General features: G+C 41.4%; 1 protein-coding gene across 1 annotated transcript; it reads left to right on the forward strand.

The window, feature by feature from the left end:
- Positions 1-1,329: 1,329 nt before the first annotated feature.
- Positions 1,330-20,783, forward strand: LOC306974927 (atypical kinase COQ8A, mitochondrial-like). Its single transcript, XM_079572329.1, has 17 exons — positions 1,330-1,724; positions 5,770-5,869; positions 5,974-6,053; positions 6,575-6,816; positions 6,888-7,077; positions 7,149-7,215; positions 9,244-9,309; positions 9,677-9,814; positions 12,336-12,421; positions 14,676-14,816; positions 15,123-15,204; positions 16,549-16,642; positions 16,719-16,860; positions 17,538-17,645; positions 17,735-17,800; positions 17,908-17,994; positions 20,085-20,783. Exons 2-17 carry the CDS (start codon positions 5,776-5,778, stop codon positions 20,373-20,375), a joined length of 1,974 nt encoding a protein of 657 aa, XP_079428455.1. The 5' UTR covers positions 1,330-1,724; positions 5,770-5,775; the 3' UTR covers positions 20,376-20,783.
- Positions 20,784-25,259: the final 4,476 nt, after the last annotated feature.

Genomic DNA, 25,259 nt, shown 5'->3' on the forward strand with positions numbered 1-25,259 from the left:
AAAGCGGAAAACTAGAATCTGTTTCCATATATTTCTGCAGTAGTGCTACTGCCTTCCCCACAGCAAGGGCTAGAAGTACACGGCTGATTATGGATTTCCATCGGCCTCATAGCTTGTGTTGTGCTATTTCCTCTTAATGGCAGCCTGGAGGAAAAAGCCAAGAAATCCCAGACTGAAAAACCCAAACCCTGTGTTGTTTTCTTGACTTTTTAATGGTTGCATTTGCGTCAGGAGGTTATTTGCCATTCAAATCACACCTTTAGCAGCACCAGCATCCAGGCTCTCGTGGCGAGCAACAACCATTGATTAGGAAGTCCTTGCCCTTTGATTGTAAAAAACAAAAAAAAAACAAAAAAAAATGTCCTTTTTTGTACCTTGTGTTTTGTTTTGATGATAAACAGTTTTATATCTAACTTTAAGAAACATTTTAAAAGAGCTTTAACAGTGTAGAGTTTGTTGTTGTTAAAACAGCACTGAGCTTATTTAGTGAGGCACAAAGAACAATAGGGATTGGAAAGTCTCGCTCAAGTTCTAGAGTAGATCTTTAGCGCCCTCTATTGTCACTTTTTTGCCCTCTATGACACTGTCATACAGTTTGGACTTTTTTAGAGATTGATGTTAAAGGCCCTATGCCTGATTTTTCGATTGCAAACAATGAAAGTGGAAGCCACAAAATTAATTTTTTTCCTAATATATCTGTAGCATCCGAATTCTTCACAGGGACAAATTTATAGGCACATTTCACAACTTGCAGGGTCACTTTTCAGGGTCATTTTCCCAAAATGCTAGAAAAATAGAATAAAAGTTTATAAAATTGATACCAATGTTTTATCATTTGATCGCGCTGTTTCCCCCCAAAGGTTTGAGTTCACAATATGAGAAAGGAGGACAATTTATGCATGTTTTATTTTTATTTTATTTTATTTTATTTTATTTTATTTTATTTTATTTTATTTTATTTTATTTTATTTTATTTTATTTTATTTTATTTTATTTTATTTTTATTTTTATTTTTATTTTTATTTTTATTTTTATTATTATTATCATTATTATTATTATTATTATTATTTTACTGTCTTGGATTAAGTGGATTCTGTTTAAACATGCCCGGTAATTGCACAATAAGAAATGTAATAAAAATGTGCCAACTGGGGCCACGGGCCAAACCCATAACTGGCCAAACCCTGAAGATAACAAACAAATGACCAGCCAATCAGGAGTCTTGTTCCTGGCCCGACCTCCTGTCAACACGAGGAAGGAGCCAATAGAAAGACGGCATTATAGACGGGACAACAGTAAACAGGACCGCGTAGTTTGTCATATTTGTGCGGATTAGGACCGTCTTAATCGTCCAGTGTAAGTAAAATGTGTTCGTCTGTCGCTGCGTAAACGTTTGAAAGTCGTTTGGTGCAGATTGTCTGATGCGCGATAGTTTGCGACGCATGACTGTTGTGCGCAGTGAGGTCAAGAGCGCGTCGCGTCTGCGCAGATCCGCGGGACCTTAGCTTTGCAGGAGCTTGAGTGAGTTAGTAAATAAGACCTGACCTCGTGGAGCAGAGAGGGACAAACTGGATTAAGCTCTGTCTGCAGCTCCAGCAGAAAGCTACTACAGTAACTGCACAGTCTGTGTCATACATGTGTTGTTGCCGATGATACAACTCGACATTGAGTGACCTCGCTGACAACTGGACACGAAAAGTGCAGCCGCTTCGCTTCGACTGGAGGTGAGTGGGCTTGAAGTGGGAATGTTTGCACGAGCTTGTCTTTGGAGAATCCGCTTGGCCCCGTCTGTGGCACAGAGGAAGCAGCGCGATGCAGACGCGCCTGGTGATCGTGGCTCGTGCCCTGAAGCAAGCACACTTTGTACTTTATGAACTTAACTTTCTCCTCACAACTTCTCTGACAGTGTCTCCACACGCCTGGACGAGCATGCGCGTGCACAGTCAGACATATGGTTCCCTAAAGGTTGACACTCTTCAACGCGGCGCTTTTTTCATGAAAGAGGAAGTTGCTCAAACAAATGTATTATTCCTGAAGCAAAACATAACCTCTCTGATGTTTATCAAGTCATCCTAATCGGGGTGAGTAAACAAAGTGGGATGTGCCTCAATGTGCAAAGGGGTGTGCCTAACTTATTGTTTAACAGGATGTTTTTCCATGTGGCACAAATCCTGATAAAAAAAATGCAGCTTGTGCAGTTTTGACTGTGTCAGAGGAAACGCGCCCCACAGCGTTGATAATCACAGATAGGTTCATCTTCTGTATGTAAACAAAAGCTCTCCTGTTCTCACTCCAGCCAGTAAAAGGTTTGGATCTTTCTTTTACCTGGCACTAGTTGCAGTGTGGGCCAGTTTGGGCTTGTCCTGCCATAAGATTGGGCCATTTTTTTCCTCTATATATAATTTTAATAAAAGAAAAATGGCCCTCTTTGGCACTACTGCTGATGTGAACTGTGTGACAGGCTGAAAGATAGGCTGCTGATGAATGATGAAGTCCAGTAAGTTATGTGTTGTATGGACCGACCCCATAGACATTGCATGGGGTCAATGCTGTGGTGGCTATTTTCAAAGGCATGAGTCAACAGCTTGTGCAGTGGTAGATCTCGGACAACAGCTGAAGCTTAGGTGTTTGTCCAGTCACTGTACAATAATATTCTCAATAACAAAGTGCTTTATATATCCAGCACCTCCACTCTCTTCTAATGCCAAGGCCAGATTTTTTAATAAAGGTTAGGGACGCCCGATACCCGATAACTGTCTCTAATAATGCTATGATCAGGGGCGGACTGGCCATGTGTCCATTCTGGAGGAGCACAGAAGGGCCACTGGCTCTAGGGCCACCGGTCCCGCCTCAACCGAGCTTTACCCAAATCTAAAAGCTGAAAAGAAAAACATCAAAATAGCGAGAAAAAGAGGATGAAAACAAAACAAAAATGTGCTGGAAAAGCAACAAAAACATGAGGAAAAACACGGACAAAAAAAACTACAAAAACGTAAGAAAAACACAAACAAATGATAAAAAAAATAATGAACTTTTGTAGGTCTTAGCTTTCCTTTGCTCTCTAGTCAAGAAGCTTTTAGATTTGGGTAAAGCCTAGTATAAAAAAAACATGAATCTAAAAGGAATTCCATGGAGTCTGGTGCACCACAAGGGTCAATTTTGGGACCAGTATTATTTATTATTTATATTAATGATTTTGCTTCTGTTTCTACAACCACCTGTCCCGTTCTTTTTGCTGATGATACCAATCAAAAAAATAATAACAAAAAGCCGAACTGGGGAAAATGCACTTGTTATTGTTAGGGCGGGGGGTAAAAGGTTAAAATATGTATTTGTGGAAGTGCACAGTTACAATAATTTGGGCCAGGCTGGTCAGAGTCCAGGGCTGTTTTTCAGTCCCAGTCCACCCCTGGCTATGATAATGATATTACTGAAATATTTCTCCCATGTCAACACAGTACGTTCCATTAAATGTAAAAAATGTTAGCTTTTTTATTGAATGTGTTTTATAGAAGACTAAAACTCAGCATCTCTCAGTCAGATGGAACCCCAGTGATTTTGCAAAAGATTTTCGCAATGTCACCTCATATTGCGATAACAATAATTTCGGCAACATATTGTGCGGTTCTCATCAAGGTGCAGGCAAAAAGGCTGAGCTCGGCATGTCTAAGGTGCTATTTCGTGCTGAAAAGTGTCTTCCACGCCCTCACTGTCAGACAAATGAGAAGTTGCTCAACAATCGCTGCAACGTTTTTCTGAAGGGCACGGACTTTGCAAACACTGATGTTATCTCCTGTTTATATTTAAGGTTTCCGTCTGCAAAAGCATTGTAGTTGAAGTGTGTACTTGCACATGCACTTTAGAGTCATTTTTTAACTTAAATAATTTAGGTCTATGAATGTTTTAAGACTGTTTTTTTTTGTGCGTGTGCAGTTTTTAGCCTCGGTTGCCTATAAAGGAAAAGGCTTGCCCCACAGTTGCCCCACTTTTTTGCCCCATTGTATATGTGGATTTTGCACAATCTTAACACAGGGCAGTGTTTTTTTTGTTTTCTTCTTACCCCGCTTTGGCTCAAACCCACGCGGAGCACGTTCAAGCATGTCGTCACACCCACAGAAAGCAACAAAGGCACATGGCTACAACTGTATACTTAATGAAAAGAATGCTGTTTGGATTGACCTCTTTTTATTTTCCTGATGAGCGAGGGGAACCAGCAACACATTTAACTTGGCGACTGCAGAGGAAAAAGAAGATGAAATTAATCTGATGGGATTTCCTTTCTCTCTCCCTCACCTTCGAAGGAATAGGCCACCGTTTTTACATACTGAGATATGTTCTTACCTTAGCTTTGACGAGTTCTTTAGGACCTGTCTGATCTTCACCCGTGCCTTCAGTCATGTAAACACAGCGCAGACGGCGTTAGCATTTAGCCTCTCCCCCTCTCCTCTATAGCTCCAAAACGGGTCAAGATAGAAGCTACCAAGCTCTTCCACGTTTTCACTATTTAAATATGGTTACGTGAAATGTTACACTACAAAGTATAATTACACAAAATTAAACAATGTGGATTTTCTAAGCGGATAAAAAGGGGAACTATATTGTAAGGCGTAATAATACCAGGAGTAATTTGGCATCCGCACAGTAACGCAGTAAAGTGAAGATTACTGCGCGGATTTCGAACTACTCCTGGTATTATTACGCCTTACAATATAGTCCCCCCGTTTATCCACTTAGAAAATCCACATTGTTTAATTGTGTGTAATTATACTTTGTAGTGGAACACTTCACGTACCCATATTTAAATAGGGAAAACGTGGAAGAGCTTGGTAGCTTCTATCTTGACCTGTTTTGGAGCTATAGAGGAGAGAGGGAGAGGCTAAATGCTAACGCCGTCTGCGCTGTGTTTACGTGACTGAAGGCACAGGTGAAGATCAGACAGGTCCTAAAGAACTCGTCAAAGCTAAGGTGAGAACATATCTCAGTATGTAAAAACGGTGGCCCATTCCTTTAAGGCTTGACTTTTTTTGCTTATTGGCCACAGTGGTTTGCTCGTGTTTTGCAAATGTCGCGAGTAAGTAGTGACATAATGAAAGCCTATTGATGATTGTGTTGATTAATTCACACAATACAACAAAACTAGGCCTAGAATTAAACTGACACCCTGCCTCAACAGCAAGTGGTCACCGTAGGGGTCATTGAATGTTCATACTGTAACTGCACATTGAGTCACGAACCAGTAAAGCTTCGGCCATCACAGTCAAAGCTGGTGAAACATCTGCTCTTGGAAAGACACCAGTCGAGTTAAATATAAGGATGACTTGTTTAGTGCCGGTATCAGTATTAGAGTAAGGGCGCATCACGCTGCCAAGAAGTGACATGAACCCCAACACGTGCACAGGAATAACCGCCCTCCTTCCACAAGTTTCCAGTGACATGATCAGATCTGTCCGTGCCACATACTGGAGCCTTCACAGCGCACAGCCACGCTCGGCATCCCCTCCTCTGTTTTTATGTCCCTGTGTGTCTGAGCAGGAATGACGGTCAGGAGTAAATTTAGACAGAAACATTCATCTCAACATGACTGTGCTGTCCTTGTTGGTTCAGGCAAGGTGATTCAGAGTTTACATTCTGCATCAATCAGGCATAATTTATATAACTCATAAAATTATACCTACGCACCTGATTGTGCCGCATGGATGCTTTGATTGATAGTTTTGTTTGCTTACGTTTTCCTATAATAGTTGTCTTTCTTTTGTTTTGTTGCTTCAGTCCGTCATGGCCGCTGACATGATGCTTTTGATGCGGGGCTTGGCAAAGCTGAGCCAGGCCGTGATAGAGACTCAGAGCACCGCCGTACGAGGCGGGACAGGTACGTTAGCCTACATGTGTTTATTTACGATTCAAAAAAATAAACTTTTTACTATAGCGCAAGCCAATTTGCTTAAGCCTTAGCTTCGGAATGTTTCATTGCAGTGCCAGCAGTCGGGGCAGCGATGGAAAGTGTGCAGGCTGTTGCAGAACAAGGCCTCTCTGTTGCCATGATGAAGATGCAAGTGAGTTGACCTCTTAACTCCCGCTATAATGTTCAGCTTTCCCCAAATCTGAAAGCTTCTTCACTGGAGAGTTCAGTCTATACGTCTTAATGCCTCATCTGTAAGCTAGACTGCGTCGTTATCGCGGTGACACTTTCTTTGCTCTATTTATGTCACATTTTTGTTGCGTTTTTCCAGCTTTTTGTTGGGTTTTAGTTGCTCTTTTAACATTTTTTTTTTTCATATTTTTTAACCATTTTTTTCTGCTTTTTTAACCATTTTTTTCTGCTTTATTGACAATTTTTTAACCAGTTTTTGCCACTTTCTTGTAAGTGTTCTATGGCGTTTTTGTAACTTTTTTGTTTTTCTACATCTCGCTTTCATTTCTATTTTGGCGCTTATTTTCAAGAAGCCTTTAGATTTGGGCAAAGCCAAACTGGAGAAAATGTGCTCTGTTCAGGTGGGACTCAAGAGGTTGAATATAACATAAACAAACTGAATGCCATTTAAGTCTGTGTTCAACTACATTTATTACTCTGTAGGAGATCTCTGGCCAGCAGAGCACACCGACAGAACCTGAATTTGACTTTCCTCAAGACGATGGAACGTTCCACGCCTCAGAGTTTAGGGAAGAGGGCAGTGAATTTATGGCTGGAGAGGATGGATCAGCCAATGACGGTGTGACTGCAGGAGGAAGCCATGGAAAACATACAATATTTGAGGGTTATAAAGATCCAACTAAACAGTTCACGGGACAAACCAGATCCTACCACCAAGACTCAGGGTATATTAATAATTCCTATAGTTGAATGTAATGTGTTGTTTACAGAATTGTTAATGCTGTGTGGTTTACAGGAGGCACTTTTTGCCAAACCATCATTTGTACACCCAGCGACATTTGTGGGGACAGATGCTATGCCAGCATTCGATCAGGCAGCTGAGGAGCTACCATCAGGACCCGTCCACTGTCGGGGGACTGACAGCTGAGGACATCGAAAAAGCCAGACAGGGAAAAAGAGCCGATGCCAAACCTCACAAACAAATGGTGATTGTTAATGTTCACACTTTCATAGTATTCATTCTTAAATACTGAGTAAAACTAACGCTTATTTTCAGCTGAGTGACCGAGCCAGAGAGCGAAAGGTGCCTGTGACTCGACTCAGCCGACTGGCCAATTTTGGAGGTAAAGCATTGTTACTTCCTTTTCCTTGTGTTTCGGTTTTATTTTCATCCTTGTGAAACATGTATTAAGAAATACATTGTAACTTGGTTCACTTTGTACTAGTTTGAAGCATGGAGTTTCCTTTTCTCCTCATTGTAGATATAGTTTTGCTACTTCACCTTCTTCTGATACAGTTCTCAAAGTCGTCCAAGTGGCACTTGATTTGGAGAGTCTAAGCACCATTGTATTATCGACCGTACACTGCATGGCGACCCAATCTAAATCAAGTCATTTAGCACTGATGGAAACACTGCCTAACCTATTACTCCTTATTACCTCTAAAAATCAGCCGCCTGAGCCTTCGATGATGGGTCAGTGAACAGGTGCAGGGATAGGGATTCAAAGCAGCTACAAACACATTGCGAGGTCGTAACTTAAACCTGGAACAGCATCTGAACTGCAGGGACTAAATTGCTAGCTCAGTCTTACACAGCAATATTGTTTGGAGATTTACATCCAACACATTCTGTGAAAGGGCTTAATTTAACATGTTGAAAGGTATAACTCATGTCGGGCGTATTCATGTAATGCTCATGATGTTTAGTTAACAACAGCCCCTACAGGCATCACCTGTATGTTGCACTGTTGCGGTAAACAGAGCTTGTGTGGCCAATGATTGACAGAGACATGTGTTTGCCCCGTCTAATATTTCCATCACCCTTTGAGCAGTATGACCTGTAACACCTTTTCTCATAAGGGCATTGTTCATATCCAAAATTCACAGAAGAGCTGAGAGTATATAGAAAGCGTGGATGTGTAATGCTTTTTATTTTTATTATAGGAAGGAAAACACCCTGCTCCACACAGTCAGATCTGCCTATTGTTTTTGGCTCATAGCAGCGCCGAGTGTAACTACGAGCTCATGTCAGCTTGATTTTGTTTAACCGCTATTGCGTTTCTGTGTTGCTTCAGTTCCCGCCAGTGCACTCATTATGTAATACTAGGTTGTATAAGACATTGGACTTTGAGGAACTCTTCCCCGAAAACAGAAGCCGCCTCTTTTTGTCTTCATATAAATATGCCAGGGGCGGACTGGCCATATGTCGATTCTGGAAGAGCACAGGAGGGCCACTGGTTCTAGTGCCACTGGTCTGACCTCTCACTTTACCTTACCCTTACCCCCGGGCGAAACCCAAATCTAAAAGCTTAAAAGAAAAGCATCCAAAAACAAAAATGTGCTGGAAAAGCAACAAAAAAGTGACAAAAACACAACAAAATGTGACGAAAACGTGAGAACAAAGCAATGAAAAAAGCGATGAATAAACAACAATAACATGAAAAAAAACCGAAAAACAAGAGACGAAAACGCAACGAAAAAGTGACAAAAAAGTGACAAAAAAGTGACGAAAACACGCCAAAAAGCCCCCAAAAAAGTAATGAAAAAGCAACAAAAACATGACAAAAATGCAGAGACAACGTGACAAAAAGTTACCATCACTTTTCTAGATTTTAGCTTTCAAATGAGGCGTTACAGTGTTGCTCTCCAGTCAAGAAGCTTTTAGATTTGGGTAAAGCCGAACTGGAGAAAATGCTCTTGGTTAAGGCGGGGGGTAAGAGGTGAACATATGTATTTGTGGAAGTGTCACATTTACGCTAATTTTGGCCAGGCTGACCAGAGTCCAGGGTTGTTTTTCAGTCCCAGTCGGCCCCTGAAATATACCATTTCAATCCAGGATTACATTATTAAACAATGTCATTATTATAGGATTATGTGACTATGATATTAGTCTGTGAATGTTTACTCTGTCTTATAGCATTTTTTTTCCGCATGTAATATTTTATGGAAAGAACAGACGCCACTAAAGATCCCAGCTTTGTTTTGTTGGCAGCTGTCAAGCATCTGTCAGTGAAGTGGGTGGGATGTGAATTATAGTGTAATTTGAGCTGTCTGTCTCTGTGTTGCCTGCCTTATGTTATTATCATCCTCCACATTGCTCCGTGCACGTTTATTGTCTAAATCCTGCTCTTCTGCTGCTTGCTATGTTGCAGGGCTCGCTCTCGGCTTGGGTATTGGAGCTCTAGCGGAGGTGGCCAAGAAGACCATGCGGCAAAATGGTATGTAACACAAATACCTTTTCTGTTCACACCGCTGTGAAACTTCGTGACCCGAGAGTTAGTGCTTGTTGTTGACATATGATTCTGCAAACCCGCCCCTAACTCGTAACCGTGTGTTAACTAAGGCTAAGATCGCGCTCGGAGTCAGATCTGTTAGCGTTTGTGCTCAGTAATCCCGGTAAATACGCACGGCCGTAGCGCGCACCTGCCCACTAGTTTAAATCTGCTGTAATGCGCCTGAAGTCCACCCAAGTCTGGACCAAACCGCCTGCCAACTGCATGACCTACTGACACACATACTCTGCAAATCGCTTTGTTAATAAAGTGCACTGTTCCACGATTATAATTTGGCACCATTTTTCGACAGGTGCGGAGGGTGAAAGCAAGAAATCTGTTTTGGAGTCGAGTCCCTTTCTGTCTGAGGCCAACGCTGAACGCATCGTCCGGACACTTTGTAAAGTCAGAGGAGCCGCATTAAAGCTCGGGCAGATGCTTAGTATTCAAGGTGAGCTGAACGGAAACTGAAATGTTCAATCTTGTATCTAGTGGTGGGACGAGTTAATTATGGCCTTAGTAATGAATTAATCGCAATGAGCCAAATCAGCATATTCAGTCCGGTCAAAGTTCACAACTGCCCAACAGCAAAGCCCATTAAAACCAGACTATCATAGCACAGGGTATCCGCGGGGTCTTAAAAAGTCTTAAAAAGTCTAAATCCATGGTAAACTGGCCTATTTGGTCTTAAATCCACGGTAAACTGGTCTTAACAATTAACGTTCAAAGACCCAATTATTTGTGCAAAATTTAGTTTAAAAAGTAGACAAATAATAATCGGTGAAATGCAGAATCCGCTTATTAATCACATTTAAGTGTCATTTTATTTAGGGGTTGTATTTATTTTTTAGAGGTATATTTTAGATGCTTCTTTATATCTTACCTATATTTAAACGTATTTTAAAGCAGCACTAAGTAACTTTTTACCTCAATAAATCCTTTCCGTAGTCCCTCTTGGGGGTGATGCAAATGTTAATGGGATGATTGGGGGGTCTTTCATCTCCCCCTGGTGTCTCTGGCCAGAAATTCACAATTGCAACTTTGCTGCCTCCGGACAGGGGCCACCAATACACACTAATGGAATCACGAAGAAGAAGCTAACAGGCTAATGGGCAAAGCTAACTGCGGGCCAGCGCCACTTAAACAGTATTTAAGATAAGATAAGATAATCCTTTATTGATCTCACAAAGGAGAAATTCACTTGTTACAGTCGGAGTCAAGAAGATCACTCAGAGTTAATAAAGTGCAGCGGATACAGAGATTATTGCACATGTTACTTTACAGTCTTATTGTACAGTCTGACAGCAGTGGGGATGAAGGCTTTGCGGTAGCGCTCCGTCCTGCACTGAGGGTGTCTCAGTCTGCCACTGAGAGAGCTGCTCAGCTCTTCTACAGTCCCATGCAGTGGGTGGGAGGTGTTGTCCATGATGGAGGTGAGCTTGGCTAACACCCTCCGGTCCCTCACCTCCTCCACAGAGTCCAGGGGGCAGCCCAGGACGGAGCTGGCCCTCCTGACCAGCTTGTTCAGTCTGTTCTTGTCCCGCTCTGTGCGGCCCGGGGCCCAGCACACGGCCGCGTAGTGGAGAGCAGTGGCCACCACAGAGTCATAAAAAGTCCTGAGCAGAGGCCTGCTCACTCCGAACGACCTCAGTCTCCTCAGAAGGTGGAGGCGACTTTGGCCCTTCTTGTACAGGGAGTTGGTGTTGTGGGACCAGTCCAGTTTATTGTTGAGGTGAACAGCCAAGTTTGAGTGAAAAGAATTATTTCCATTGTGTAATTGGATGTACAATATCCCTCTCTCCCTTTGTCTTTTCTGTCAGCGTTGTATTTACTCTCACAGAGAATAAATGAGTACAAAAAACACAACATGCTACGACACCTGCAGTGCCGCTTATGTCCTCTAGGGGCATGGGTTTCTTAGTACTGCTCATACGGATTATTTCAAACACTACAAAGACAATAGCAGTTTGATTTGTTTTGGAGAATGATTTTATTAAATAAGTTTATTATCGGCCTGACTGTGAATAAACAAGTTTGACGGTAAAATTGTTTTTGGCTTCACGCCGTGTCTTGAAGCAAAAAGGAAACTGAAAAAGTGTCTGTGCCGCTAAAGCAAAGTGTGATTAAATTCGATGAATATTTTTAATCACACTAAACCTTATGTAACCTTATGTTTCATTCTATTCTCTAAACATGGCTACATCGTGTGGTGTCATTGGCTTTGTCCTCAACCTATTAGACTTGTTACAACCAAAGAAACACATCCTGTCTAAATCACATTGTTTTTCTATGATATGTTGATGCCAATTTAAAAGGCAAGTAATATAAACATAGTACCAACTTTATTCTATCTCAAAGTGAGTGATAAAGTGCAAGAAGGAGATTATCAGAGGACAAAGTTGAAGAAGCTATGGCCGTGGCAGTAAACATCTTGGAACAGGCTGGGTTGTATAAGAGCAGTAAACAAACCACTATGTTTGTTGACTCTTTTCCCCCCCAGGACTAACCTTGAAAAGTGACCTTTGGTTCTTTTGGCATTAATGGCGGGAGTTCACAGCCAAGTTTACGCACCGCACATTTTATCCACAGCAGAAAAAGAAAACGTGCTGAGTGTTTGCTCTTAGGTTTCTGCCCCCTGGAATAACCCATTGTGCTGCATGTGGTTATTTGTAGCGCCGCTGCAGATTTTCTTTGAACTGGTGACAACTAAGTGCCTTCTTAAATCATGGAGGTGAAAGTTCAGACATGCACTGCGGACAAAGCACATACTCTGCTCACTGCTCCTGGTGTACAAGTACATCAGACTACTGTATAACAAAAACATAACAATGCAGTACAGCTTCACATTGAAGCGTGTCACGCCATTATGCTTTTATTTGTGTCAACAAGAGTTTGATCATAGATAATTCAGTCAGATCTCTTTTTTTTGCGCAATTTTTTGCTATGTATCATGTATGTATTTTGTGTTTCAGATGATGCTTTTATCAACCCACAACTCGCTAAGATCTTTGAGCGTGTCCGACAGAGCGCTGACTTCATGCCAATCAAACAGATGACGGTACAGTGCTTTTTCAGTTTCTAAGATAAGATCAGCAATTATTGATCTCACAATGGTAGAAATTCACTTGTTCAGCTCTCAGAAACAGTGTGCAAAATAGACAGGAAATGTGCAAACAATTAGAGGTATCTTATATACAATGACTACAAAAAACTTAGTGGGCAAGAAGTATAAGCAATGAATACACACATGTAACATCTTGTTTAATTTGAGTATATCAGGGCCCTTAAATTACTTTTGTTACAGGGCCAGATTTGTCGGAGGTCATTGGCCACTGGGCCGGTCAGTCGGTGAGCCGACCACTGCCACCAAACGTATTCATATTTTTGGGATAAATAAATGATAATTTCATTATCATCAATGCTTGAATAGAATAGAATTGGACCTAAACACAATAGTTGTATTATATTCCAGCATTTTAGGCTTTAGAAACATTGCAATAACATATTAATACAGAATAATAAAGAGCCTAATAATAAACTAGGACTACTCAGAACTAAACCAGGATTAAACCAGGGCAAAGCATGATATATCAGGGCTAAGGCAGGACTAAATCAGATAAACCAGACCAAAGGCCTGATACAGAATAAGAGAGTTACATGTGAGACCAGAACATCTCAAACAACATGGCTAACTCCTGCTCAGCCACTGCTCCTCAGCTGAGGGACATGCGCTGACCAAACCCCTGAGCCGCTGTTCTGTCAAGAACTCACGCTTTATGATAAAAGTGAAAGAAGCTCATCGGAGATGGCGCACTCATCCACTGTTAACTTCACAAAGAGCATCTCTGCGCTTGTACATTTCCCTCAAAGACGTATCTAATGAAGTCGGGGGAGAAAGGAAGAAAATGCACCTGTCAGATTCATGATTCAGATGTTATTTAGTTAAGCTAGAGCCCAGAGAGCGAGGTTTAGCGCTGACCGGTTAAACACGCGCTGCAGGTGCAGTACACGTATCCAAAACTCACGCACCATCAGCTTCATCGTCCACTTTTCAAACATCCACAACTGAACTGGTGTTTCTTACCTGACAGTAGCTGGTCAAGCCCTTTGTAACGATGAAGACGACAGGGAAACATGTGGTCATCTGCCGCGGTGCGCGAAGAGAGCTGCTTCTGCGTGGGATAATCCGAACAAAAGTCCAAAAACACGCTGCACACTGTCCCTGTGCTTCGGTGTAGAAAACAGTCCGTCAGTCCGTCCAACGATAAGTCTCCTGTTTACTCAGTTTACACCGTTTAAAAGAGCCATGTTTTCATTTGAGCCGCGCTGTAGGAGAGACGCTAGCTAGGCTGCAGGCACTGCTTCGAAAAGCAGTGCGATTCGATCGCGGCCGGGATAATGCCAAAAAATAGATATACTTATGGAATATGAGGCGCGGGCCAGATTTAATTGGTTGGCGGGCCGGAGCTGGCCCGCGGGCCGCGTATTGAGTAGGCCTGGAGTACATTATTGTGACTTTATATTTAATTTATAGTACTTTTAAACATTAAAACTGGTTAACCTTGTAATGGATCAGTTTTTCTGGCCGGATAGACCAAAAATCACTGTCTTTGGAAGAACAGCACTTCAGAGCAGGTATCCCACTAGATTAGTTTGTCCTGAAATACTCCATGGAGCTATGGAACAGAGGGTTTACCTCTCACATCCTCAATCCGTTTCTCATGTTTCATTGGTCAATAAGCTGTCTTATTTTAAATAAGTTTTATGGTATGGTATGGTATGGTATGTTTTTATTTAGACAGGGACAGTGCACAATTTAACATTGACCAAAAGGAAAGATGCATTGTACCAGGTTATAGCAAAAGTGCTAATTTCCATTCCATTAATTTCCATTATATAAGTTAACTTCATTGTAGTGGGTTTTGCGTTCTGGCCATGTTTCCATAGAGATCTAGCCCAATAGAAAGTGGGAAGGACAGGGAGAGTGACTTTCTAGAGTAACTGTAATGCCAAGAAGTTGCAGCAGTCAAACAACAGTGCCTTGCCCTTTGCAAAGACATGCATTGAAACGGGTTCCAATTTCACCTAGTGCCTTGAATGTCCTGTTTTTGGAATAGCTTTTCGGTATGTTACTCTAGCAAGCCTGTGTTCTGAATATTTACATGGCCTGATTCTCAAAGAGCAATTGTTTGGCGCACCTTTGTGTGTTTTTAGAAGGTGACTCAGCTTTGTGATAAACCAGGGCTCAGATTTGACCTCGCTAAGCCTCTACTCCAGCTCAGCCAACGTTGCTTTTTGTCGCGATTTCACAGAAAGCCTTGAACAGCGACTTGGGGCCCAACTGGAGGGACAAACTGGAGGCCTTCGAGGAGCGTCCGTTTGCAGCCGCGTCCATCGGTCAGGTTCATCTGGCCCGGATAAAGGACGGAAGAGAGGTGGCCATGAAAATACAGGTATCTGATGCAATGTGTGTGTGTTTATACTCTAAACATTTGCCAAACAAAAGAAAGGAAGGCTTTTAAAAACGGTTGATAATGCAAATATTGTGAAGAGAGGAGCGGGTCTCACGTTTTTTTTTTTCTTTTTAGATTTATTTTATTGTCCTATGGGGTAGTAACCAGAAACGTTATTCTAACAGATGTTTGATATTTTGAAAAGGCCTCCGCTGCTGAACAGTTGTGTAAAATGCATTACCCTGAGTGCTTTCGGATAATGGGGTTTTATTAATATTAAATGTCCCCAAATGTGCTTTCCGTCAGTATCCCGGTGTAGCCCAGAGTATCAACAGTGACGTCAACAACCTGATGACTGTGCTGCACATGAGCAACGCTTTGCCAGAAGGTACAGACAAAACTCACCGTGTTTGTTTCACGTGTGGCCTATTTAAGAATCCTACTCCGCTACTGTGAAAGGGACTATACAAATCTTGTTCTTGTTCTTCTACTTGTTCTTCTTGTTCTTCTTCTTGTTCTTCACCATCTCCTCCTTCTTCTCCTTCTCCCCTTCTTCTTCTCCTCCTTCTTCTCCCTCTTATCCTTCTTTTCCTTCTTCTCCTTCTTCTCCCCTTCTCCTTCTTCTCCTTCTACTTCTCCTCCCTCTCCTTCTTCTCCTCCTCCTCCCTCTCCTTCTCTCCTTCTTCTTCTCCTCCTTCTTCTCCTTCTTCTCCCTCTTATCCTTCTTCTCCTCCTTCTCCCCTTCTTCTTCTTCGTCTTCTCCTTCTTCTTCTCCCTCTTATCCTTCTCCTCCTCCCTCTCCTTCCTCTCCTTCTCCCTCTCCTTCTTCTCCTTCTCCCTCTCCTTCTTCTCCTCCTCCCTCTCCTTCTCCTTCTTCTTCTCCCTCTTCCCCTTCTCCTCCTTCTCCTTCTTCTCCTCCTTCTTCTCCTCCTTCTCTCTCTCCTCCTCCTTCTCCTCCTTCCCCTGCCTCTCCTCCTTCTTCTTCCCGTCTTCTCCTTCTTCTCCTTTTCCTCCTTCTTCTCTCTCTCCTCCTTCTTCTCCTCCTCCTTCCCCTGCTTCTCCTCCTCCTTCTTCCCGTCTTCTCCTTCTCCTCCTTCCCCTGCTTTTCCTCCTTCTTCTCATTCTTCTTCTCCTTCTCCTCCTTCTTCTCCTTCTCCTCCTTCTTCTTCTCCTCCTTCTTCTCCTCTCTCTCCTCCTTCTTCTCCTTCTCCTCCTTCTTCTTCTCCTCCTTCTTCTCCTCTCTCTCCTTCTTCTCCTTCCCCTGCTTCTCCTCGTCCTTCTTCTTCTCCTCCTCCCTCTCCTTCTCCCTCTTCTCCTTCTCCCTCTCCTTCTCTCCTTCTCCCTCTTCCCCTTCTCCTTCTTCTCCTCCTCCTTCTTCTCCTCTCTCTCCTCCTTCTGCTTCCCCTGCTTCTCCTCCTCCTTCTTCTTCTTCTCCTCTTCCCTCTCCTTCTCCCTCTTCTCCTTCTCCCTCTCCTTCTCTCCTTCTCCTTCTTCTCCCTCTTCCCCTTCTCCTTCTTCTCCTCCTCCTTCTCCTTCTCTCTCTCCTCCTTCTCCTCCTTCCCCTGCTCCTCCTCCTTCTTCTCCTCCTTCCCCTGCTTCTTCTCCCCTTCTCCTTCTCCTCCTTCTCCTCCTTCTCCTTCTCCTCCTTCTCCTCCTACTGTTACTACTTAAAAAGCAGACTCTTCTTAAATACTCCCTTAACGTTCATTCCCACTTTTTGTTGTTGTTGTAGGTTTGTTTCCAGATCACCTCATCGACGTGATGAGAAGAGAGCTCGCACTGGAGTGTGACTACATCCGAGAGGCTCAGTGCGCGAAAAAGTTCAAGTGAGTGGGGCCACTAATTATCACAAGAACCCCAGTTTTAGTGCGGATGGTCCTAACTTGTATATGCTTGACATAGGGAGCTGTTAAAGGATCATCCATTCTTCTATGTGCCGGAGGTTATTGATGAATTAAGCAGCAGCCACGTCCTCACCACAGAGCTCGTCCCTGGGTTCCCCCTGGACCAAGCGGAAACTCTGTCCCAGGATCTAAAGAATGAGGTACGCGACACAGAACACGTTGAATAAAAAATGAGCTGACAGGTGGGAGCCGAACTGACAGGAGAGTTTGTATATGAACAAGACATGATGTAGTTTTCTCCCTTATTGTGGTCAAATGTAATTGTTTCACAGTGCTTTTTTACCCAGTGAGCTACTTTTACATAACAAAACCATCAGAGAGTTACACTAGTGTAACTATATGACTTAGGAGGAGGTCCCCTGGAGGGTTTGTAGCCAAGATGTTTCAACAAAATGAAAGGAAATTGTCTTTGTACTGCACTTTATGTATCTAAACATTTGCAGATTCTGTTCAAATCTTCAGAACAAACAAATACAATTACTCTAAAGTGTGACTTAACACACTTATAACTTGCTTATAGCTTCATGCCCTTATAGCTTCATGATTTCTATGGTTTCATGCAGCTATAATCTGGAGCAGTGTTCATGAGGATGAGACAGGCCTCAAAACAGTTCCTTTTACCTGTGCATATGACAACTGAAAGTATTTTATCTGCGCTACTTTACCGTGATTGATTATGGATTGATTTTATCTGCCTTCTTGTAACTGTGAAGTCGCTTCTGTATGAATTGCGCTCTAAACTTGCCTTGCCTATTTCAATATTTGAAAAGAGCCAGTTTGCAAATATAAATATATGTATGTATATATTTCCCTGCAGATTTGTGAGAATATCCTGATGTTGTGCCTCCGGGAGCTGTTTGAGTTCCGCTACATGCAGACCGACCCAAACTGGTCCAACTTCTTCTATGACCCACAGACGCACAGGGTGAGACCCGTTGCCTCAGTTCTTACTGTTAAGCTTAGCCTTAGCATTATTGTAAAGGGTATAATGCAATGATCCCTGTATTCCTCTAGGTGGCACTGTTGGACTTTGGAGCCACAAGAGGCTTCGAACAGAGCTTCACAGACCTCTACATTGAGGTGAGATGTCAAAACTGTGGATACTCCTTACTATACCTCAGTTTATTCTAGCTATCCAATAATGTACTTATAGTTCATACTAAATGAATACATGTGTGTGGTTGTAGGTGATCCGTGCGGCTGCTGAAGGCGACAGAGAGGGAGTTCTGAAGAAATCAATTGATATGAAATTTTTGACTGGGTATGAATCCAAGGTATGTACAAACTTTATTTTGGGATTCACTTCTTATCTATCTTATCTTATCTTATCTTATCTTATCTTATCTTGTCTTATCATGTCACCATTAAAACACACCTGCATTAGGGGTTACACACTCCTGTTTTATGCAATGCACTTAATGGAGACAATCAACTTTCAATCTACTTTTTTATTGCTTTCAATCGTTGTCAGGAAGGAACAAACTTGTAGTATTCACTTCATGCGGGTTTTGAGTAATCCTATTCACTTCCACTGCTGAAGCGCTTCAGTCTGCGTTTCCTGTATTTTTAGTGTTATAGAGGGAACACAAAACCTCCTTCACATTGTTAAAGTAGAACCAAGTAACTTGTTTACCTTAATAAATCCTTTTCGTAGCTCCTCTGGGGGTAATACAAGTGTTGATGGGATGATTGGGGGGTCTTTCATCTGTGACAAAAATTCAACAAAAATGTGACAAAAATTCAGCAAAAATGTGACAAAAATTCAAACAAAAATTTGACAAAAAAATCATCAAAAATGTGACAAAAATTCAAACAAAAATTTGACAAAAATTCAGCAAAAATTTGACAAAAACTCAGCAAAAATGTGACAAAAATTCAGCAAAAATGTGACAAAAATTCAGCAAAAATGTGACAAAAACTCGACAAAAAAATTACAAAAACTCTAAGCTCTAAACTAAAAAAAAAAAAAACATAAAAAAGGTGACACAACACAGCAACAACGCGAGGAAAAAGATCAGTTTTGTGGGTCTTAGCTTTCAAATGAGGTGTTACACAGACCGATATAATGGCCAAAGAGGACAGAATGCATTTGGTTCAGGCGGGTGGTAAGAGGTTAATAAGTAAATAAAAACGCATGCTACGACACCTGCAGTGGTGCTTATGGCCTCTAGGGGCATGAGTTACTTAGTACTGCTTTAAAGCATAGACTTTAAAGCATACGTCTTATGCTCACTCCTCCCCGTTTACCATAATGACCACGGCCGTGGGGGAATTCATGGCGGATTTATAGACTCCTCCTCCCCAGCTCTGACGAAGCATGTTCCTAAAAAGGACATACGGGCGGGATTTTCACCGTAGACTCGGCCCTTGCGTGACGTGTAGCTCGCGCTGCTCCAATGCTAACAGTCCGAGCCTCATTAAGTACGAGATTTCAAAAATTCATATTACGAAAACCAGCCTGGTTTCATATATTGTGATTAACCCAGTGTTATCTCAGGAGGAAGATCTAGCCTAGTCTAGTGTTGAAAAAATTGAAACCAGGCGTTAAAGTTGTTTTTAAGGTGTCTAAAGTCCAATGCTTTTCAATGGGGGCCTAGTGGCGATATGGAGGTACTACAGCAATGGCGGAGCAATGGCGGCCCCCACGTTCGTGCTCAAAAAGCAGGGCAGCCAGCGGCCATTGCTTTAAAGCGCATAATCAATCCCCGGACCCGCTCTGCGCTCAGAGTGTGTTCATTACGGCAGCATCAATTCGCCAACTTGCCGTTAACTGAAAATATTTTTTATTATTTTTATTTTATTTTTTTCAAAAGAAATATAAACCATATACCGTAACTAATATACAAAAACATACACACAAATGTAAAAGAAACAAACAGACAGACATACAAAAATGAGAGAGAAATAAAAACAGAACAAAAAAAACAACAACAAAAAAAACAATAATAAAATATATAACGAGGAGGGGAGAGTTTAGTTTGCCTCGTATACAGTTGTTTACAGTTGCCGTTTTTGCAGAATGTACATGATATATACAATATAAATGGCTATGGCCAATGGCCAGCGTTGATTTTGTGGCGTATTGTGTTTGTTTACGTTTACGTTAACTGAAAATAAAAGGTTGTTTTTGCCGTTTGGCACTCCAAGCCAATTTGAAATCCTTATTAGCCCAGTCTCTCAGTCATTACTTTCATTTCTTTACATAGAACATGAAATGTGGATGCTAAGGTATTTGGGGAAAAAATGGTTTTAAGCCTCAATTATGCATGTAGGAAATAGTTGTCAAAAATATACTCCAGCGCTGGTGTTGTTATTGCTGATCATGACCATTACCCAGCATGACCACTAACTCTTTCTCCTCCAGGCGATGGTGAACGCTCACGTCGACGCCGTCATGATCCTGGGGGAAGCTTTTAACTGTCAGGACACCTTTGATTTCGGCTCCCAGTCCACCACCGAGCGCATCCACAACCTCATCCCCGTCATGCTCAAGCACAGGCTGACCCCTCCTCCAGAAGAGACCTACTCGCTGCACAGGAAGATGGGCGGCTCTTTCCTCATCTGCTCCAGGCTAAACGCGAAGCTCGGGTGCAAGGATATGTTTCAAAAAGCCTACAACAAGTACTGGGAGGGGCGGACCAAGCCGTCGGACTGAGCCGCGAGACGAGCTGAAACTGCACAACGCACAAACTGGGGGCCAAAAGTAAAAGCCGTGGAAAGAATGAACAACCGACGGGGAGAGTGGATGAGATTCCTGCCCGCGACTGGTTACTTTGCACCAGCCAATCATCGCCGTTTGGGGCATCTCACTACAAAAGACTTCCAGTTTTAGGTTTAAAAAAAAAAAGGGAGCAGCAACGATTTGTTTTTGTTTGAGAATTTTAATTTGCTTTGCTGCATTTTGCCGTGTCATGTAATCATGAAATGTTTTTTGCTTCAAGCATGTCCTGAGTTTGTTTTTGTCAATGAGTCATGAGTTTGACTTTTTTTTCCCCCCGTACATTTAATGTGCAAAAGGTTTTGTCAGTCATTTCTAGAAACTGGATAACCAGGAAAACGACAGAGGAAAAAACAAAAAGCTTTTAAAGGAATAGGTCACCGTTTTTACATACTGAGATATGTTCTTACCTTAGCTTTGACGAGTTCTTTAGGACCTGTCTGGTCTTCACCCGTGCCTTCAGTCACGTAAACACAGCGCAGACGGCGTTAGCATTTAGCCTCTCCCTCTCTCCTCTATAGCTCCAAAACAGGTCAAGATAGAAGCTACCAACACTGCAAAAAGTAAATATCAAAAAAAAAAAAGTAAATATGTCTTAAATGACTTGAATTGAGGAAATGTAGCTTGGTTTGAGCGTTTTTCGCTAATTTAGACATTTTTCCTGATCGGAGCAAGTTTACTTTGCTTGTTTGAGGACATTTCAGACCAGTTCTAGGGTAAATCTCGCTTGAAATAAGAAAGTGAAATTGCCAATGAGATAAGACCAATTTTCTTTCCCCATTGGCAAAGAAAATTACCTGAAACAAGAACGAAATGTATTGAAACGAGTCAGAAACATCTGAGAACAAGTGAAATAATCTAGGAAAAATGCCCAAGAACAATTTACCTAGTCCAAACAGCTAAAATTTTTATTATTATGCTCAAATAATAATCTAGTTAATAACTTTTTGCAGTGAAGCTCTTCCACGTTTTCCCTATTTAAATATGGTTACGTGAAGTGTCAATTACACAAAATTAAACAATGTGGATTTTCTAAGCGGATAAAAGGGGGAACTATATTGTAAGGCGTAATAATACCAGGGGTTATTTGGCATCCGCACAGTAAAGTGAAGATTACTGCGCGGATTTCGAACTACTCCTGGTATTATTACGCCTTACAATATCGTTCCCCCTTTTTTCCGCTTAGAAAATCCACATTGTTTAATTTTGTGTAATTATACTTTGTAGTGGAACACTTCACGTAACCATATTTAAATAGGGAAAACGTGGAAGAGCTTGGTAGCTTCTATCTTGACCTGTTTTGGAGCTATAGAGGAGAGAGGGAGAGGCTAAATGCTAACGCCGTCTGCGCTGTGTTTACGTGACTGAAGGCACGGGTGAAGATCAGACAGGTCCTATAGAACTCGTCAAAGCTAAGGTAAGAACATATCTCAGTATGTAAAAACGGTGGCCTATTCCTTTAAGTTCAAAACGCTGCTATATGTTGCTGTAACTTGCTTGAATATTGCAGTAACAATATTATTGCGATAAACACATTCCGTTACGGTCAATTTAGACACAAATCTTAAGTAATTTGTTTTTTCATCAAACTATGTCTAAACAAGACTTAAAAATTCTAAATCAGAACCAAAACAAGGCTAAGATGGAACTATATTTGGACAAACTTTTGCACATTAAGTTACTGTGCGTTTTTGTTTTAGGTTGTGTCAATCTTAGTCAGATGGAGGAATATTGCACAATAATTTGGCAATATATTGTGCAGGACTAATATTGTGGTCACTTCAGACTGTTATGGCATTCGTGTTGATGTTTTGATGTAAAGATCCTGCCTATAGAGTGGTTTATGCCGGCGTTTCCTTGCTTTTTGTCACTAGTCATATTGCATCGGTAAGTTTTCTGACCACAAAACACAATCACTGTTACTTCCTTCTGAGCTTCGTCAAACTAATGCCTCAATTTTAATACCAAAGTAATATTTTCATATACCCTTCCAGGTGAAAAGGGTGAAATGCAAAAATGAACTCTCAGATGTGCAGATCCCACTCACTCATCACGTCTGCTAATGAACTGTCGAGTTAGAAGAGGTGCGTTTCCGTGTGTCTCACTGCTGAACTAACCTGACATCTTCAAATATCTGTCTCCCCCCCCACGCGCCAGAGAGTGTGAAAACCACCGTCACCTGGCTCCTGTGCTGCTGCAAAACAAACTCCTCTGTTCTCGACCACTGCACATCCGCTGTGGAGAATGATGATGTCAGTTTATTAATGTAGTTTCCCCGTGCCAGATTCTTAGTGTGCATCTAAGGTCTAAACAGTGCCTGTGCTTACATGAACTAGCAAAAAGAAATCTATATTTTTATGGATAAAATATGGTGACTTTTTTTTAATTGAATGGTTTTGCCTGGAAGATATTAAAAGGAGTAGATTTTCACCTGTCAACTGTGTTTGCTTTTTTTAAATATATTCAAACGTTTTCCACTGAGGGCCGCATGTTTTACGCAGAGCTGTAACTTGAGGCTACAATTGTAAAAATTATGAAACTTAAAAAGTACACTACAAAAAGTAAATATCAAGCATTGGCTTAAATGACTTGAATTGAGGAAATGTATCTTTGTTTTGAGCGGTTTTCACTCATTTGGACACTTTTCCTGATCGGACTTTGCTTGTTTGAGGACATTTCAGACCAGTTCTAGGGTAAATCTCGCTTGAAATAAGAAAGTAAAATTGCCAATGAGATAAGACCAATTTTTTTACCCCATTGGCAAAGAAAATGACCTGAAATAAGGACGAAATGTTTCGAAACGAGTCAGAAACATCTCAGAACAAGTGAAATAATCATGGACAAATGCCCAAGAACTTCTTAACTAGTCAAAACAACAAAAATTTGGATTATTATGCTCAAATTGAGATGTTTATACTGATCTAGGTAATTACTTTTTGCAGTGTATGATCTCTGGTAATGTATGCCACCTCAACAAGAAGGACCACCAAAAGTTGATCTGAGGGCCACACTTTGGGCACTCCTGATCAGGGGCGGACTGGGACTGAAAAACAGCCCTGGACTCTGACCAGCCTGGCCCAAATTAGCGTAAATGTGCACTTACCACCCGCCTTAACGGAGCACATTTTCTCCAGTTCGGTTTTACCCAAATCTAAAAGCTTCTCGGCTGGAGAGCAACAATGTAACGCCTCATTTGAAAGCTGCATTTTTTTGTTGTTTCTTCATTACTTTTTGTTACATTTTGTTGTGTTCTTGTTACTTTTTTGTCATGGTTCTGTCACGTTTTTGTGGCCTTTTTGTTGCTTTGTTGTCGTGTTTTTGTTGACTTTTCATCACATTTTTTGTAATTTTTTTCGTCTTTTCCGGCACATTTTTGTTTTGTTTTTATCCTCTTTTTTTGACGCTATTTTGATGCTTTTCTTTTTAGCTTTTAGATTTGGGTAGAGCTCGGTTAAGGCGGGACCGGTGGCCCTAGAGCCGGTGGCCCTTCTGTGCTCTTCCAGAATGGACATATGGCCAGTCCACCCCTGCCCCTGATAAAAGCTTTCAATGGATAAGTTCTGAAGGAAACAAATACGGAGTAGAGCAGCGGTTCTCTTTTCGGTGGGTCACACGTTTTTACTTTACTGCTGAAAATGCATTAATCTTTTCATCTTATTCAACTGTAGTGTGAGGGCAAACACAATGATACAAATTAAATCATTTTGAGTTGAAGATTCTTTCATGGGTGATGCGCTGGCTCAAAAGGGAAACCAACATGTTCTTTCTGATATGAATAAAGCTGCTATATTGTTACTTTTTCATTTATTAGGCTATTAGTGAATTTTATTTGATAACACTGTGATAACGCTACTGGTCTGGCCCTTATGACAAGTGTAAAAAACATGGTAAAAACCCAGAGTGACCCTTGAATCAACAGGTTTTCTCATTATCATCATTATAATAGAAATATGCTTTGATTTCCCTCGGGGGACGAAAGAGAATAATGACATGATTAAATATGCACATGCAAAATGCGCGACCTTTATGAGTCAGACTTAGCCTTAATGCAATATTGTTGTTTTTGTAATTCAGCTCAGCGGCCGATAGGTGGCACTGTATTGCAGCCACTGGCGCCGTTAGATTCCGCTTGAACATGATCGTACATAGTCGTATTTAGAATTTAAAAAATAATTATGAAACCACCAGTAAAGTGCTTCTTATAAAGATACATGAACAAGAGACTTTTAGTTGAAGGACTTTCCGGAGAGGAAGGAAAACACACCGCTTTTAAGGGGAGACACCACAGGCAAACTTAATTTTTTCAGTTTTCAGGTTTTGGGCCAAATTGGTCTCTGAACATACAAGCTTTCACCCGGAAACAGAAAATATGCCTAATCTTCACAAAAACATGTTTAAATATTGCGCTGATTCAATGCTCCCCCATAGACTTATATGGGAGAACACAATTTCAAGGGCCTTTTTCTCAAAACACATTTTTCTGACATTGTAGCGACACTATGTTCACGTCAGTCGGACCTAAAGACTTCAAATTTTCCAGCCTTGGACTGAACAATATTTGGAAGATTTTTTCAGAGGGATTTTTTATTATCTAATCCCGAGCTTGATTTATTGAGTTTTGAATGTCAAAAAATAAGGCGAAAATTACATTTTTACTAATTTTTCCACCAAAAAACTTATTTTTAAACTAAACAAGAAATCCAAAATCCGCTCTGAAAAAGTCTTGGTAACTCATTCATCAATAAAATAAAACCATAAATTTGAATGTAGCTCAATCCATTACTCAGATTTCGTCGCCGAAAAGATGGGAAATTTGGGACA

Source organism: Gobius niger, assembly GCF_951799975.1.
Source record: "Gobius niger genome assembly, chromosome: 15".
Classification (NCBI taxonomy): domain Eukaryota; kingdom Metazoa; phylum Chordata; class Actinopteri; order Gobiiformes; family Gobiidae; genus Gobius; species Gobius niger.

Excerpts from the sequence above, each read along its gene's own strand:
- LOC306974927 (XM_079572329.1), top strand. The coding sequence starts at position 5,776 with ATGGCCGCTGACATGATGCTTTTGATGCGGGGCTTGGCAAAGCTGAGC. Across the intron at positions 7,216-9,243 it reads CCGACTGGCCAATTTTGGAG|GGCTCGCTCTCGGCTTGGGT; the intron begins GTAAAGCATTGT and ends GCTATGTTGCAG. Across the intron at positions 9,310-9,676 it reads GAAGACCATGCGGCAAAATG|GTGCGGAGGGTGAAAGCAAG; the intron begins GTATGTAACACA and ends ATTTTTCGACAG.